Source organism: Diadema antillarum, unplaced genomic scaffold, assembly GCF_040938485.1.
Source record: "Diadema antillarum isolate AM-2024a unplaced genomic scaffold, OU_Dant_1.0 scf00000223, whole genome shotgun sequence".
NCBI classification, from domain to species: domain Eukaryota; kingdom Metazoa; phylum Echinodermata; class Echinoidea; order Diadematoida; family Diadematidae; genus Diadema; species Diadema antillarum.
In genome coordinates, this window is record NW_027271112.1 from 44418 (window position 1) to 59520 (window position 15103).

At 37.9% G+C, this 15103-nt stretch overlaps 1 protein-coding gene across 1 annotated transcript; it reads right to left on the reverse strand.

Moving 5' to 3' along the window:
• Positions 1-1247: 1247 nt before the first annotated feature.
• Positions 1248-10941, reverse strand: LOC139724571 (putative glutathione-specific gamma-glutamylcyclotransferase 2). Its single transcript, XM_071635703.1, has 5 exons — positions 10807-10941; positions 9554-9589; positions 7918-8286; positions 1755-1867; positions 1248-1428 (listed from the first exon to the last, which is right to left on the reverse strand). Exons 1-5 carry the CDS (start codon positions 10939-10941, stop codon positions 1248-1250), a joined length of 834 nt encoding a protein of 277 aa, XP_071491804.1.
• Positions 10942-15103: the final 4162 nt, after the last annotated feature.

Below are 15103 nucleotides of genomic sequence, written 5' to 3' on the forward strand. Positions count from 1 at the left end.
GTTTCATCAATTCAGTCTGCACTGATAGGTTGTCAGTCTCTGACAATTTCAGCAAAATCCTTGGTTTTGATTGGCTGAGATGCTCTCATCACTAACTGTTACTGTGGTAATTGTCACAAACAGACAACTTGTCAGCGCTGACAACTTTCATGAAACGGTACCCAGGAGTCACTCTCTGAGTCACACCCAATGTCAAACCTGATGTATGCCAGATAGGGGATTTTCCATTCACCTCCATGTCATAGGACAAGATCACTCAGTGGGAAGATTTCTTTTTCTAGTTCTGCACTGAGACTTTCTGATATCAGGGTGACATGGAAGCCACTGTAAGGAGACATCTAGATGCACAATTATCTGCAAAGCAAGGGTAGGGCAAACTTTCCCCCACCAGGCCAACAGCATATCAGGGCAATTCCCCCCTGGCTAAATACTGATTAGTGATGAGATTAGAGTAAAGATTAGGGTTAGGGTTAGGTTAGAGTTAGAGTCTGGGTTAGGGTTAGGATTAGGTTCAGGATTAGGATTTGGGTTAGGGTCAGGGGGAAGGTCTGGGGTAATTGCCCAGGGGGTAATTGCCCTGGACCCCATCAGGTACATCATCATTTAAAACAATTCCTAGTGTTGCAACTGATTGAGAAATTGCCCTACATTGACGTAAATAAACACTGAATTGATCAGTGTTTTAGTAGTAGCCATGATAAAAATCATGGGTGTACATACTCGAGCAAGATTCGAACATACGACCTCCTGATCACCAGACAGGCCCCATCTCCACTAGACCACTGAGCTATTGCCCAACAGCAAGTGTTGGTTCTAATCCTTATAGCATGCAGCGGGTACTGCGTAATTATTTAAATTCATGAAATTCTTCCGTCGAGATGTTTTCATTGCAACTGATTGACAAATTGCCCTACATCGACGTAAATAACACTGAATTGATCAGAGTTTTAGTAGTAGCCATGATAAAAATCATGGGTGTACATACTCTAGCAAGATACGAACCTACGACCTCCTGATCACCGGACAGGCTTCATCTCCACTAGACCACCGAGCTTTCGCCCGACAGCAAGTGTTGGTTCTGATCCTTATAGCATGCAGAAATCTATTGCTGTTTTGGGGATGGAACTTGGGGTGGTCCTTCAGACCCCAGAGAGCTCCATCTCTGGTGCCCATTGGAGTTTCCCTGATGCTGGTGTGGGCATCTCACCAGCTTTTGGTTCACGACAGCAAGGTTCTCTGAGGAATGTCTACTGAAATGACCATCTTCCCCACATCTGTAGTCGGAAGTTTGGGTTTGACATCTGGGATGGTGTACCCTCAGCGCCAGACACTGCTTCGAAGAATTTAGTCTTCATTGAGGGAGGTGCTGGGGTGGAAGCTTGCATCTTCATGTGGGCCTTGTGCTTGGCCAGGCAGTCTTCAATGCCCCTGGATGTTGCGATGTTTGCATCTATGTGGTTTTGGGTAACTGTTTGGAGACTCATCCCCTTTACTGCATCCCTGTGACCTTGGGCAACTGCTTGGAGATTCCTCCTCTTTCCTGGTCTCTTTTGATTCTTATTTGCTGCGTCCTTGTACCATTGAATGATTCTAATAAGGCAAGTGAAACTAGGTGAGTTCTTCAGTAGTTCTTGAAGTCAAAGGCTCATCCATCAAACATGTCATGGATGCATGGACTGTTGCAGCCTTGTGATATGGTGCTCCCCCTATTCTCATGGCACAACAGAGAGTACTATTCAATTGCAAAGTCCAACAGCTTCTCCTGGTCTTGCTTTACCATGACTTGGATTTTGAGCAGGTTCTCATCTTCATTCTCTGTGGATCCAATCAAAGCTTCAAGGGCTTCCACATGCTCCTTGGCAGTGCCCTGTAGATTTTTCAGGCAGAGATCATGAACTATGTTTGAAACTGATGGTAAGAGTTCCTCTCTGAACCTCCTGTTTTTCAGTCTCATCTGGGCCGGCAGCTGCCCATTTCTGGAGGTTTCTTAGGTGTGGAGCCTCCCACCCACTCTCTAGTTGAGGTTCTGATCCTGACCAATTATTTCCATCGCCCAGCTACCCAATTTGATGTCAAGGAGAACCTGACTTCATTCACTACAACTGCACTCTCTATGCCATCGATGACCTTGCACAAAGAGATCAATATCTCCTCCATATGGATTTCAAAATCATGAGCTACCAAAAGTATGGCCTTTGTCAACAGTTTGTCCTTTTTACATAGATCCCTAGCTTGGCTACAAATTCTAGTCAGCCATGACTGACCATACTATATTTAAACATTGTCATTGGCTCCTGCAATTAACACGTTTATCAATGATTTTCAATTAACCCTATTAGCACTGAAAGTCAAGGGACAAAGGAAATTTTCCTATGATGCAATGAAACATTAACAGACCTACCAAGTCTCATGCATAAGGCTTTTTTTGTTTTTGATGAGAATAAGCCAATATATATTATATGCATGTATATACATGTGTATGCATAAGGTCACACAATTCATAGCATAGATACTGAAGTTATAACCTCTCCCAAAAAACTCCCTAAAAAGTTTTCACTTTGCTGTGAAATTATTATTTAGGGATCTGTGTTATCAGATAGGCCTGATTATCACAGTACCAACACTAGTTGTAGTTATTTATGGTGTTGGTGTTGCATGCAATTTGTAATGTCCCTGGAACTATTTCAGGGAAAATATTTTATGGAATACCTCAAATGCTTTACAGATGAGGGTTTTTATAAGTTCGTAAAAGTTCAGAGCAAATACAAATGAAGTCTTCCAGTTTCTATGTTACCAGTATGTAGTATGCTGTACTCTTGCTTTCTTTTCTGAAAGACAGTACAAAGCAATTATTTTGACAACTAGTATGGCAATCATGGATTTATGTACATCTGAATTGAATTAAAAAAAGAATAGCCATAAGTAATTGTAACCTATATTTCCTACTTGTTGTCCTCTGAACAAAATATTGACCAGTAACATGCAAATTTGTAATATACAGAGGACAATACATTATGATGCCAGTACTTTTGTTCTTATTGTGCAATCTATTAATGAATGTGTTGTGAGGCATATAAACCAGAAGAATTGATATTTTTGGCCTGACTGTAGTATGTTTCGACAGATTGTACAAATTTCCCTTGCAGTCATAGCGGTGTGTGATTGCAATTGATATTCATTTGTGTGTATGTGTATCTGTGTGTGTGTGAAACTGTTACTTGAAGCTTGCACTGGTTGTGATTGACTTTGATAATCACTGGCGCTCATACATGTAATTACTCATTGTATTGCCGAATTTTATATGATTTACTATAAACAGGTACATGTATATTAAAATAAATGGTGCTGGTAACTTTCATGTAACGTATAGATTCCGGTAAGTAAAATTAATCATCTAGTAGACTAGTAGTGAGACATTGCAACTGATTGACAAATTGCCCTACATCGACATAAGTAAGCACTGAATTGATCAGTGTTTTAGTAGTAGCCATGATAAAAAATCATGGGCGTACATACTGTTGATCACTACAGGTGCACAGACAGTTTCAGTTGGTTTGTGTCTGTTCTAAAAGTGGAAATTTCTTGTATTTTTTCCCCTCAGCCGAGATAAATTTGTGGTACAGGTGTATTTTGATTCTACAGACTCAAAATATAATGTACACTTGTACATGTACATGTATACATATAACAAGCAAAAAAACCTGCATGCTTTAATTTTTCCCTAAAATAGCATTTCATGTCTTGCAAAATGCGCTAAAATTTCCATACTGCAAAATTCCCACTTTTACAGTACATATACTGGTGTATTCATGATGACCTTTATATCTGAAATTTTAGTAAATGTAAGGTAACCCTGCTTGTATGCTGTACTGTTTTCAAATGTTCACTTCAGTCCAGTAATACAGTGTTAAAGATGTCAGCAATTTTAGCAAATGTAAGGTAACTCTGTTTGTATGCTGTACCGGTACTGTTTTCAAATGTTCACTTCAGTCCAGTAATACAGTATTAAAGATGTCTGGTACTATTTATGAATAAAAGATAAGCAAGACTGCTTGAGATTTATTACAATGGCTGTGTGGGCTATTTCTAAATACTGGCAAGTCCATAACATATTTTTTTGAGTCCAATGTACATGTGCATAGTACTTTCCGTATGAAAGGTGTACACACTTACACTGCTGATGATAATACTGCCATAACTATTATCCTTGTCTGATGAAAGATTTCCATGTTAATATTTAAGTGATCCATATTTGATAGAAGTGATCAATGTCAGTACCACATTTGTACAGATACACGTACAATATACCATTATACATGTATTAATACATGTACTGAGTACTACAATCTGCTGAAAATACAAGGAGATTCTCTGAATAAGGAATGTAACAAGAGTCTTGATTTTCTTCCCCCAAGGGTCAATATTTCTTTGTACATTAATATTCTCAAACCCTGATACAATGTGCAGTGTATGACAAAATTTCAAGATGACCATGATTTCTCATGTCCCACGGAGTTTGTTGTATTTAAAGAAGAGTCCACAAGACACATGTGGATTGCGTGAATATAGCAATATTAGTTGAACACATCAGTGAAAGTTTGGGGAAAATCGGACAATCCATTGAGCAATTATGAATTCTTTAATTTTGGTGCTGCAATCGCATGACATCACATATGGAAAAAGATACAATGTATGAAGAAAATATACAGAATATTCCACAAAATTTTTAATGAAAGGTACACATTTGTTTCTTTGACTTCATACTGACATTAAAGGACAAGTTCACCTTCATATATACACTGTATGTGGATTGAGTGAATGCAACAAAATTAGTAGAACACAGTGAAAATTTTGGGAAAATCGGACAATCGGACAAAGTTATGAGCATCTGCGCAGTCACTGCTCTACTACAGTGTCTGATATCACATGCGTACAACAATATAAGGAAAATAAAAAGAGAATTTCGCAAAACTTCACTTTTTGAATAAAGTGCACATTTCTTCAACTTGTTGCTGATGTACGTTTAATAAGGGTAATATTATTTCCCCTGCCTTCTGAAAGAGAGCAGTCCGGTATTCTTTTGTTATGCGACAAAAGTGAAAATATGTTGATTTTTTTAAATATTCTTCTTTATATCATACACATGCGATATCACAAGCTAGAGTAGTCTTTCCACCCAGCCATGACTGAGCTGAAACTTCAAGAATTCATAACTTTTGATCGGATAGTCCGATTTTCCTCAAACTCTCAATAATGTGTTCGACTAATATTGCTGCATTCACTCAACCCACATGCCTATGAAGGTGAAATTGTCCTTTAAATGTTACGGAACGGGTAATATTACAGGTGCATTTCCCCCTCTTTTCTAGAAGAGGTAAGGCATGTGATCTTTCATTATGCTAGAAATGTGAATATATTATACTGTATGTTTAACTTCCCTTATAATTTCTTTGCCATTTTCCATATGTGACATTACAAAATGTTGTAGTCTTTTCATCCAGCAATGGCTGCATCAACACTAAAAATTTGTAACATTTCAAAAGACTGTCATATATGTTAGCAATATTTCTAAATCTCTCGATTCACTTATATTTTGGTTCCATTTTCCTTTGTTTGACACTGCTAGTGCATGCAAAAAAACAGTGCAGAAGTGTCCTTCAATGACACTATACATGTAATTATATAAGGTGAGCTGGGTATGCATTTTAACAAGTATCAATTCTTTCTTGAGATATTATTCTGAATTTTCAGAGAAAACCTTGTCTATGGAATACTATCACAAGAAATAAAATTGACACACTATGTACTGATACCGTGTGGATTGTGTGACATTTTAAACAAGTACAATGTATATGTGTAATTGTTTTCTATATTTGTGTCATCTTAAATTGCAAAATTTTAGAAATACCAAGGATTGCATCTGAATCACCTAAATAATATTTAATATCTTACTTGAGTTTGACAATATGTGTGTTATATTTTTTCTCCCACCACCTTCCTGATTCAATTGTAACACCCACGATACAAGATGACTTTACATGCAAATTGTATAAGGTAAATTAGTTATCAATATATTTGTTCTCTCACTTCAGCAGACACAATACATTCATATATCATATGGTTTATATCTTAACTCACAAAGTCAAACATGTATACCTTCATTTTTTAATATAATTATTTCTACTTTCTTTAGATTAAATAATGCACACACAGTCTTATCTTTAATGAGCAATGTGCCATCAATTATTGCTAATAAATTCATTGCTGTAATGCTCAATAAAAGAAAGCATGTAAGCAATAAAAAAAGGGGCAAACATGCATTACACTTAATCAAATGAAAATATGTGTAGCTATTGCAATCAAGTCAACCTGAATGTCAGATATCAATTTAACAACATCTAATGTGCAGCGTATTTTACAAACACTTGGTGGAATACTGTTGGAGCCTTGCGGTTAGGAAGACAAGGGCCAATAGAACTGATTGGGTTCTACTAACAAATGCCATACTTTGGAGGTCTAAAGGTACACCAGCACTCAACATCATAAACACTGACAGCAACTCATTAAGTATATTAACCACTGGCACAGAATTACTCTCGATAAACATGGCAAGGTATGTCAAGTAAGCATCCTAGTTTTTGCAATATCTCTCAATTTTCTCCATTATCTTTCCAAAATATACACTTAGTATTGGAAATATGCATGTGGATGTTACTTTAGACAGTATTTCCTAAAGTTCTTATCATTACTTTCATCACTACTAGGGTCTTCAGAATAACACCCAATTAGCATATTTTACTACCATACCTTTCTCTAATTAAATATGCTTATCATGGATTTAATGTTATTTGCCTGTCAACAGATGTCATTATCAGCAACAGTGTTGTTTTCATTCAAGAATGCCCACAAAATACCTGCATATAACAGCAACTCACTTTGTAAGTACAGCCTCAAAATATGCTGCAGACTTTGACGACACACTACACATGTACCATTCAAGCAGCCTTAGATGGGGGGCTGGACATTTTACATCAGATGAGTGACTGAGGAATTCAGTTTTGACATACTGTATGGTACATACAGCTGAACATGTACAGTATTTCACATGAACAGTTACCTGAAATAAATGTTTTTACCCTGTCTTTGATACACCAATACTGAGGTGAAAGAATCCAACACTGCAGTCAACTTTGCAACAGTCACATCCACTTCATCCTTTGCGGATGAGCTACATGTAATTTTGCTTTAACGTGCATTTCCCATAGACACCTACCCGAGTACACTTGGGTCGTCAGCAGGTTAATTTGTATTTCTGCATAGGGTCAAAGTAAATGTTCAAGGTACATATTACAGTTAAGCCTGTGGTGATTATGAAGTCTTATATTGACAAAGTTGAAGCTTATGCTGAGTTTCTTGTACTACAGCTGTACTTACAACAGTACATCTTAACATATATATTTTTGGTACATTCCATTTCATTCAACAGAGAAGGGAAATATTATTTTTTGTTTGCGGCTGCTTTTTTTTTTTATTGAAAAACTTCCACCACATCAGTGTGATGTCTTGCTGAATGAACATATTTGGGCAAAGTTTACAAAGTTTAGCAGAATATGTCATAATTTCTTCATAAACTAGACTTTGGAGTACTGTTTCATGCATTCACTCATATTTTAGATCAACCATGCATACAGTATTTGTACTCGTAAGTATGCAGGGCCCATGACATCAAAGTCAATTACAGACGATAATTGAAAGGCCTACAAATTGAAGAAAATGCTGTAATGGACGTATTTAAGCTCAGCACCATCGATTATCTAATATACATATCGTAATTTAGCAATTCTGCACTTCTGATTTAAACAAATGTAAACAAAAATTTCAAGTTCTTGTAGTTTCTGTGCTTGAAATGTTGCCAACTTGAGCTAGTCTCTTCACAATGGTCTCAAGTTCAAACAAATGGGGGTCATGACAATTGGGCACAAGCTCCCTCATCGTGGTGGCTAGGTGAAGTACATAGTCCCGGTTCTTGCCGCTGGGACCTTCTGACCTGACTATCTGATTGGCAATCTCCTCAAGAGGGGCTGGTCCCAGGAACGCTGGGTTGCCAGGGGTGGCGATGTAGACCAGGACCTGAAATGGCTCTTGGACTGACTGCTGCTCCAGCTGCAGGGGGTAGAAGGTCAGTGCTTTGGTGGTGTACCCATTTTTCTCCCTGTAGTCCAGGTACTTTTTCACAGAGGCTATGTCACTCTCTGCGACGTGGTAAGCAATTCCCCACACTTTCTCCTGTAAAGAGATACAAAAGATCATACAAATGTGAATCTCAGCACAACTGACCATCAGATATGGAATCTCTCCCTCAACAAAGTGGACTATCAAATATGGATTATGAATCAATGCAAGTTATGTGTATGTACAAGTGTAAATAGTAAAAAAAACAAAACACCCAACACAAAACAGAAGATAATCAGCAATACTACCAAAACACAAAACACCATTATCATAAAGAACACTAATAACCTGGATTTTTTTGTCCTATTCTTTGTGGGGGGGGGGGGGGATTCCAATGTAACAGAATTTATTGTGAAGTTCAATATGACCATCAAAAAAGCAAAAAAAAAAAGGGAAAAAAAAAAGGAAAGTCTTTACCATGAACACAACAGAATGCTAGGAATGGATCATAGACAGGCCTATGTGATTGTACATTGCAGTCAACACTGCACAGTTAGTTCTTTAACTGTTGCCATGGCTGAACTTTTGGTGCCTGTGAACATTACTTTCCCCATTCTCAAAAAAAGAAGTAGAGTCTTTCAATTCATTCAAAAAAGTAAAGTCTTTACCATGAACACAACAGAAAGCTAGGAATGGATCATAGAGAGGCCTATGTGATTGTACATAGCTGTCAACACTGCACAGTAGTTCTATAACTGTTGCCATGGCTGAACTTTGGGTTCCTGTGAACATCACTTTCCCCATTCACAAAAACAAACATGTCCCCCCCCCTCCAAAAAAAAAAAAAAAAAAAAAAAAATCCTAGACAGTCAACCTCACCACAGTTGAATCTTTAAATGTATCACAGAAAATTCGTTGACTTACATGAATTTCGACCTGCACAATAGAATTGACACATTTATATTCAACTGGGGTATTTACACTAGCTCTCCTTCCACTTAGCCAATTTCTTGACGACTTTTGCGAGTTTGATTTGGACAAGGTTGACAGTATACTATATATATATATATATATATAGTAAAGCAAATCAAATATCCTTGAACATGGCTGACTGGTTTGAGCGAAATATCAATGTAAACCTTGGTTCTAGCAGTGCGACAGATTCCCTATGTCTGTACAAAGTCTTTCAAAAAAAAAGAAGAAGTTGATAGCAAACACTTTAAACAAAAGGGCTGCATATGACCTTGGATGATTAACACTGAGCAATTATAATATCAGAAGCAGCAGCAGAGTTGTGAACTTGGTTACTTCCTGGATAACTTGCTCCTGAGAAGAAAAAAAACAGTTAAAAACAGTTCTCAAAGTCACAGTTTAAACTTACCTCTGGATTCTCCACCAAAGTAACCACTCTTCCAGGCTGCAAATGAAGATAAAATATTCATAATAGTAATACCCATATTTTTAATTGCTCTGTATGTTTTTTTTTTTTAATATGAAAGATGTTGAAAATGTATTCATACAGTCAATTACAGAATGCTTGGCACTTGGTCAACATTATCAGGTTTAACATACGGTAAAACAGGATATTATTATATTCGCGGCATGAATTTTTCACGAATTGGAGCCGACAGCCTTTTTTTGCGGGATGAAATTTTCACAAACAGCAATTGGCATTAAATGCATATAGTGTAGACAAGAACTATCGTGTGCGTTTTAATTTCGCGAAACTTGGCGCTCGCAAAATTCGCGACAAGAAAGTGCATGCGAACATTCCTCGTTTTACAGTAGGGCCTATCTATGATTTCTTTTTAAAACCATTGATGTAATACTACTAATTCACTGCAACTCATATCATTTAACCTACTTCCGGACAAGAATTAACGCCGTGCAATGCCACGCTTGTCTTTGCTTAACAGCATGCTCCATGACCAAGTTACTGAGATGTGTTAATGACATGTTGCTATTGAAACCAGGAACGGTATGACCAAAAAGCAACATTTTTGGATCATTACTGCCGTTGGCTCCTAAACCCCTGCCTTGGATTCCCCGAAAATTGATGAAGCAAACAAGAAGCAGTTCAAATATGTATAAATTATGTGCTGGCTAGAAAGCACGATACTGACCCTTGATGATTGAGCAACTGACATATTGTTACTTTGTTAATGTTGATTATTCACATTCATGTAAACTGTAGTTGTACAGCTCGAGCTTAGGTACAAAGGGAATATTGTACATCACATACATGTATGAAAGTAGCATATGGTCAGAGACTCCAACTCTCCTGCTTTCGACGGGAGATCTCCCGCCGAAAGCCCATTTTTTTGCAGAATCTCCCATTCTCCCGCTTGAAATGATTTCTTACTTAATTTCATTGTATGTTGAAAAATAAGCCTTAGATAGCACGAGAGAGTATCTAGTTAGAACCCAAGACCGCAAGGAACTCCGTGCTCGTGATGTGCGCTTTGCGCACATCAAGTTGGAGTCTCCCGTTTGCTAGGAGTTTCAGGCGGGAGAATCTCCCGATCAGGTGCTTAGGGTTGGAGTTTCTGTATGGTAATTTACTTTATATGCTTTTCAATTTAAACTATACCGTAATGAAAACATGAATATGATAATATATACTTTGATATGTACTTTTTCTGGAACCCCACGGTGGTCCATGCTTCCCTGCCAGAACCTACGTGCATAACCTGTCACACATCCCACAACTTTCCTAGTGAAAGGAAAGTCCGTCTTCCATGTGAGTGATCCATAGCCAAAAATCCACATACTGTCTAGCCTACTGAGTACTGTGGTTCGAACGAATTGCACCTTTCACTTCAGCACTGACAAGTTCGGTTTTGCGTAGAGGTCTATATTATTATTGCTTAGAAAATCGCGAGGATTTGCGACGTGTTCATCAGGCAAAACTCAGCGATCTGCAGCAGACATGTATGACGTAAAAACTGTACGACGACACTCAAAACTGACATGTACTAGTAATCATATCGCCTATCTGTTGGGACCAAAGAGATCGGAACATTCAGTAGACAGTATACCACTGATACATCCCCAGTCCAGGCAGTGCAGTAGCAAAGCTGTCGATACCAGCGTCCAGTCCTCAGCTGGGCCGAGAGCCACCCACACAGCGCCCGGTCGGTCGCGGTCGGTCGGCGGTGCAGCTGTTCATGAAATTTGAGTTTCTATTTCCTCTCACCTCCCTGTTATGACCGATGATGCACTTTAGACTCAATTGGCCGATGAATGGTATACAGAAAAAAAAATCGCAGCAAACAATTAGAAAAGTCCTTGGTCACAATCGAAGCGGAGATCGAGATACCTTGTACAGTACACACGCTCCGTAAACGCGCACCACATGCATACATGTATGTACTTGTACATTGTACATATCCCATCTCATGAGTTGTATAACCAGTCATTCGTAGCTTGTAGTGATGTGTGTTCACCCCACAGAACTCTTACGTTCTCTTACGTTCTGTGGTTCACCCCACAGAACTCTTAAGAGTTCTGTAGTTCACCCCCGCCCCAGTGGGTGGTACTGTGGTGGTACTATGGTGGAGGTGATGCGATGATGCAGCAAGATTTCGAAAGAGTGTGCTGTGTGTGCATGCAGTGAGCAGTGGGGTTGCTGGGGGATATGACACGTGCATTCCAACGAGGAGGAAAAGAGCATCTCTCCGCGGGCATCCCTCTCGATACGAGTCACCAAGAACTCTCCCGCCCTACCTTTTGCTAAAGGTGCCGCTCACGGGGTGCCGCTTCGGTGAATTTCTTCAGGGCTGACCAACACACATGTGAATGGAATACATTTTTTTTTTCTTTAATGGAGGGCTTCACTGAAGCGAAGCCGTTAAAAGATCATTGCACCAATTGAGCAAAAATGTATTTTCCTTCGTGAAAACGGGGAGGTGGAGAGGTCTCTGATCCCGATTTTCGCCGGCCGATGCGTCTCCATCACATCCCAAAGCCCAAAGGCATACAAAGTAAACAGAAACGGGGGTGCTGCATTATCAATCTTACACATAATCCTATAATGATTATACAAAGGATAAGACAGGCTGATAACAGCCTTCAAGTTCAAACTTCAGTATGAATAAATTGAGTGAACGTCAAAATTCGAGGGTGTAATTACCGATGTATTGTGGAATTTTGACATCGTGCATACTAAGGCTGACGCAGTTTGAAAAGAAGGATGTTGTGAAATACCTTGGTGTTATAATTGATCAACAGCTGAATTGGGATATTGAGATACAATGTGTAAGAATATTGTCAAACTGGTGAAATTTCTGGGAACCAGGTGGATCTTAAAGTAAAAAAAGGGAGATTGATTGAGCACGCCTTTTGTTTGTTAATTGTGTGATTGAAGTTTTAATGTTATGTTAACCTTCTGACCTTCATTACAACACACACACATCACTCCATTACATAAAACCCATTATCTTATAATCAATTTTTCCCCACACAGTTATGTTAATACTTGAACTTTGAAATTGATATAATACAATTTTTATTCTCCCATTATTTGATTATGCAGATATTATTTACGGATCATCCGGCAAAACACACAGATTAACGACAAAAATTCCAAAGTAGGGCACTGAGAGTAATTCTTCGAATAAACCCTTGTAAACCGATGTTTAGAATATTAGGAAATCCATACTTTGATGAACCTTCAAACATTAGAATCCCGGCGTATAAAAGATCAGTTGTATATACTCCATGACATTTAAGGCCATATAAATAACTTCTCTCCACGGTATAGATGTTTAGATTTTCCAATACGCCATAAAAATCTTCATTCTGTTAGTACTCTTGTTCTCCCCAAACCAAAACTCAATACTGCCTCAAATCATTCTGTTAGTTATAGAGGATCGTGTTTATATAATAACAAATTTTCAGCTTAAGTGTATTTGTATGTGTACTTTTTCTTCTTCTTCTTCTTCTTCTTCTTCTTCTTCTTCTTCTTCTTCTTCTTTTCTCTGCAGCATACATAGATGTATATATTTGTTAAATTTATTGATTTGGCTTATTGCCATCATGGTAATAGTGTTTATATAACTGAAATGTAGTAGTGGATGCTATTTTAATTTTGTGTAGTGTAGAGTTTTGTTGATACAAGTTTGTGTGTATAATTTGAGATATACTGAGTGTGTTTTCTGCTGGACCCCTCGGTAACTGCAGCTCCACCATGAGGGCGGAGCTGAGTAGGGCCATCCAGCCGCAGTTTCACGTATTTTGTGATGATTGCATTTTTCAATAAGAAGTGATGTACATATTTTATTTTGCGGAAATAAACTCAGTCAATCAATCAATCAATCAATCAATCAATCAATCAATCAATCAATCAAAGATCAGGTGCAGTTCCTATGCGGGGCATGGTGAGAAATAATGTTTATCAGTATGTTGCCCACATCAGAAGATGAATTTGATTCACTTCAATTTTGAAAGCAAAATTCAGTGAGGTATACCTCAAAATGGCCTCTATCTATTAGTGATAGTTGTTGTTTTTTTATCAAAGTCGGCCACCCAGTGTGCACCTAAAGACAAACATGTATAAACCATGCACACCATCCTCCAGTCCTTGTTGCCAATACATGCATCAGAACATTTCAAGCACAATGCATGGGTGTTATTACAGCGTGTGATCGAACTTTTGTTTTCATCTTTACAAAGATATAAAAGATGATTCTTTATTATTTTATCGACACAAGAGATTATATCACACTAAGCATAACACACATTAATGAGCAATACTCAAAAAATCGAGTGAAAGTGTAATGTTCACTTTTGAAGGAGTGAATAACAGAAAAGTGTAAATTTTGAGTGAAAATGTTCATTTTCACTCCAATTTCACTCTAAATTCACCGTCTTTTCTGTTATCCACTCAGTCCTTCAAGAGTGAACATTTTCGCTCGATTTTTTTTTTAAGAGAGTAGGCGTATCAGGGTAATGACCGTATAGTGCCGGACACATTATAGTCTGAGAAATAATATGTTTTAAGGTACATCCAATATTTTACGTGTGTTTGGTTTTAAATAAAAATGTGTTCTACACGTATCAATACTGATACCAGTTGAACAGCGTATATCTCTCTATGATGGGTAAGAAAAAATAGTAGCTTATTTTCCTATAGCAAGCTGATATATTTTTGAGGGTCTGATATTTATTGATATCACTCAGGTTCTGTATGAAAGAAAATATTTACACACTGAAATAGAATATTCCATATAGACCTATAAGCTTCATGTATACTGATTTCATGATGAGAATTCTGTGTATTACTGTCACGTCTACATGATCTGCGTGAGTTTGGGTTGTTATTGTGAGTGTATTTTTGTGCGTCCGACTGCGTCCGGATGATTCAAGAATTCCGTAAAGGGGGGGGGGGGGGCGCAAATACCCACATTTTTTCTTTTTATTTCTTTTGTTTTAACAAAAGTTAAAAAGTGGTGCCCCCCTTGATCCGCCACTGCCTTATGTATCACTTCCATGCGTATAGTTTACACATATGCTCAAAATTTATCTATATACCCTTAAAACGTGCAGCTCCTGCATGGCAATTTTACATACTCCAATTTTATACGAGTAACCCTTATTTGTCAGTACACTTATTCCCACATATCATTTCCGTTATACAAAACGTTTAATTTTAACTGAATTATATATATATGATCATAGTCAAGTCAAGTGTAAGTCAATAAGTCAATTAATGTAGGACCTATGTAGAATGGTCATTACTGATCCAGTCCTGGACCTGGAAAGCACGGTGATGTATCCACCGGGTGGTCAACTGATGGAAAGCACACTAAACGATATAATATGACAACTTTTTCTGCCAACAAAATGATCCTTGTAAAAATTATGCTCTTTGGAAATCATCCAGGGCTGAATGAATGTGAAGCGTGTGATTATAAAACATCAAATATCACGA

What these genes read in the sequence shown, in the direction of transcription:
- LOC139724571 (XM_071635703.1), bottom strand. Translation starts at nt 10,941, where the DNA reads ATGTGGATTTTTGGCTATGGATCACTCACATGGAAGACGGACTTTCCT. An exon ending in ACCGTGGGGTTCCAGAAAAA is followed by an intron (nt 9,590 to 10,806) that starts GTACATATCAAA and finishes CTTCATTTGCAG; the next exon opens with CCTGGAAGAGTGGTTACTTT. An exon ending in AAGCAAGACCAGGAGAAGCT is followed by an intron (nt 1,429 to 1,754) that starts GTTGGACTTTGC and finishes CGCAACATCCAG; the next exon opens with GGGCATTGAAGACTGCCTGG.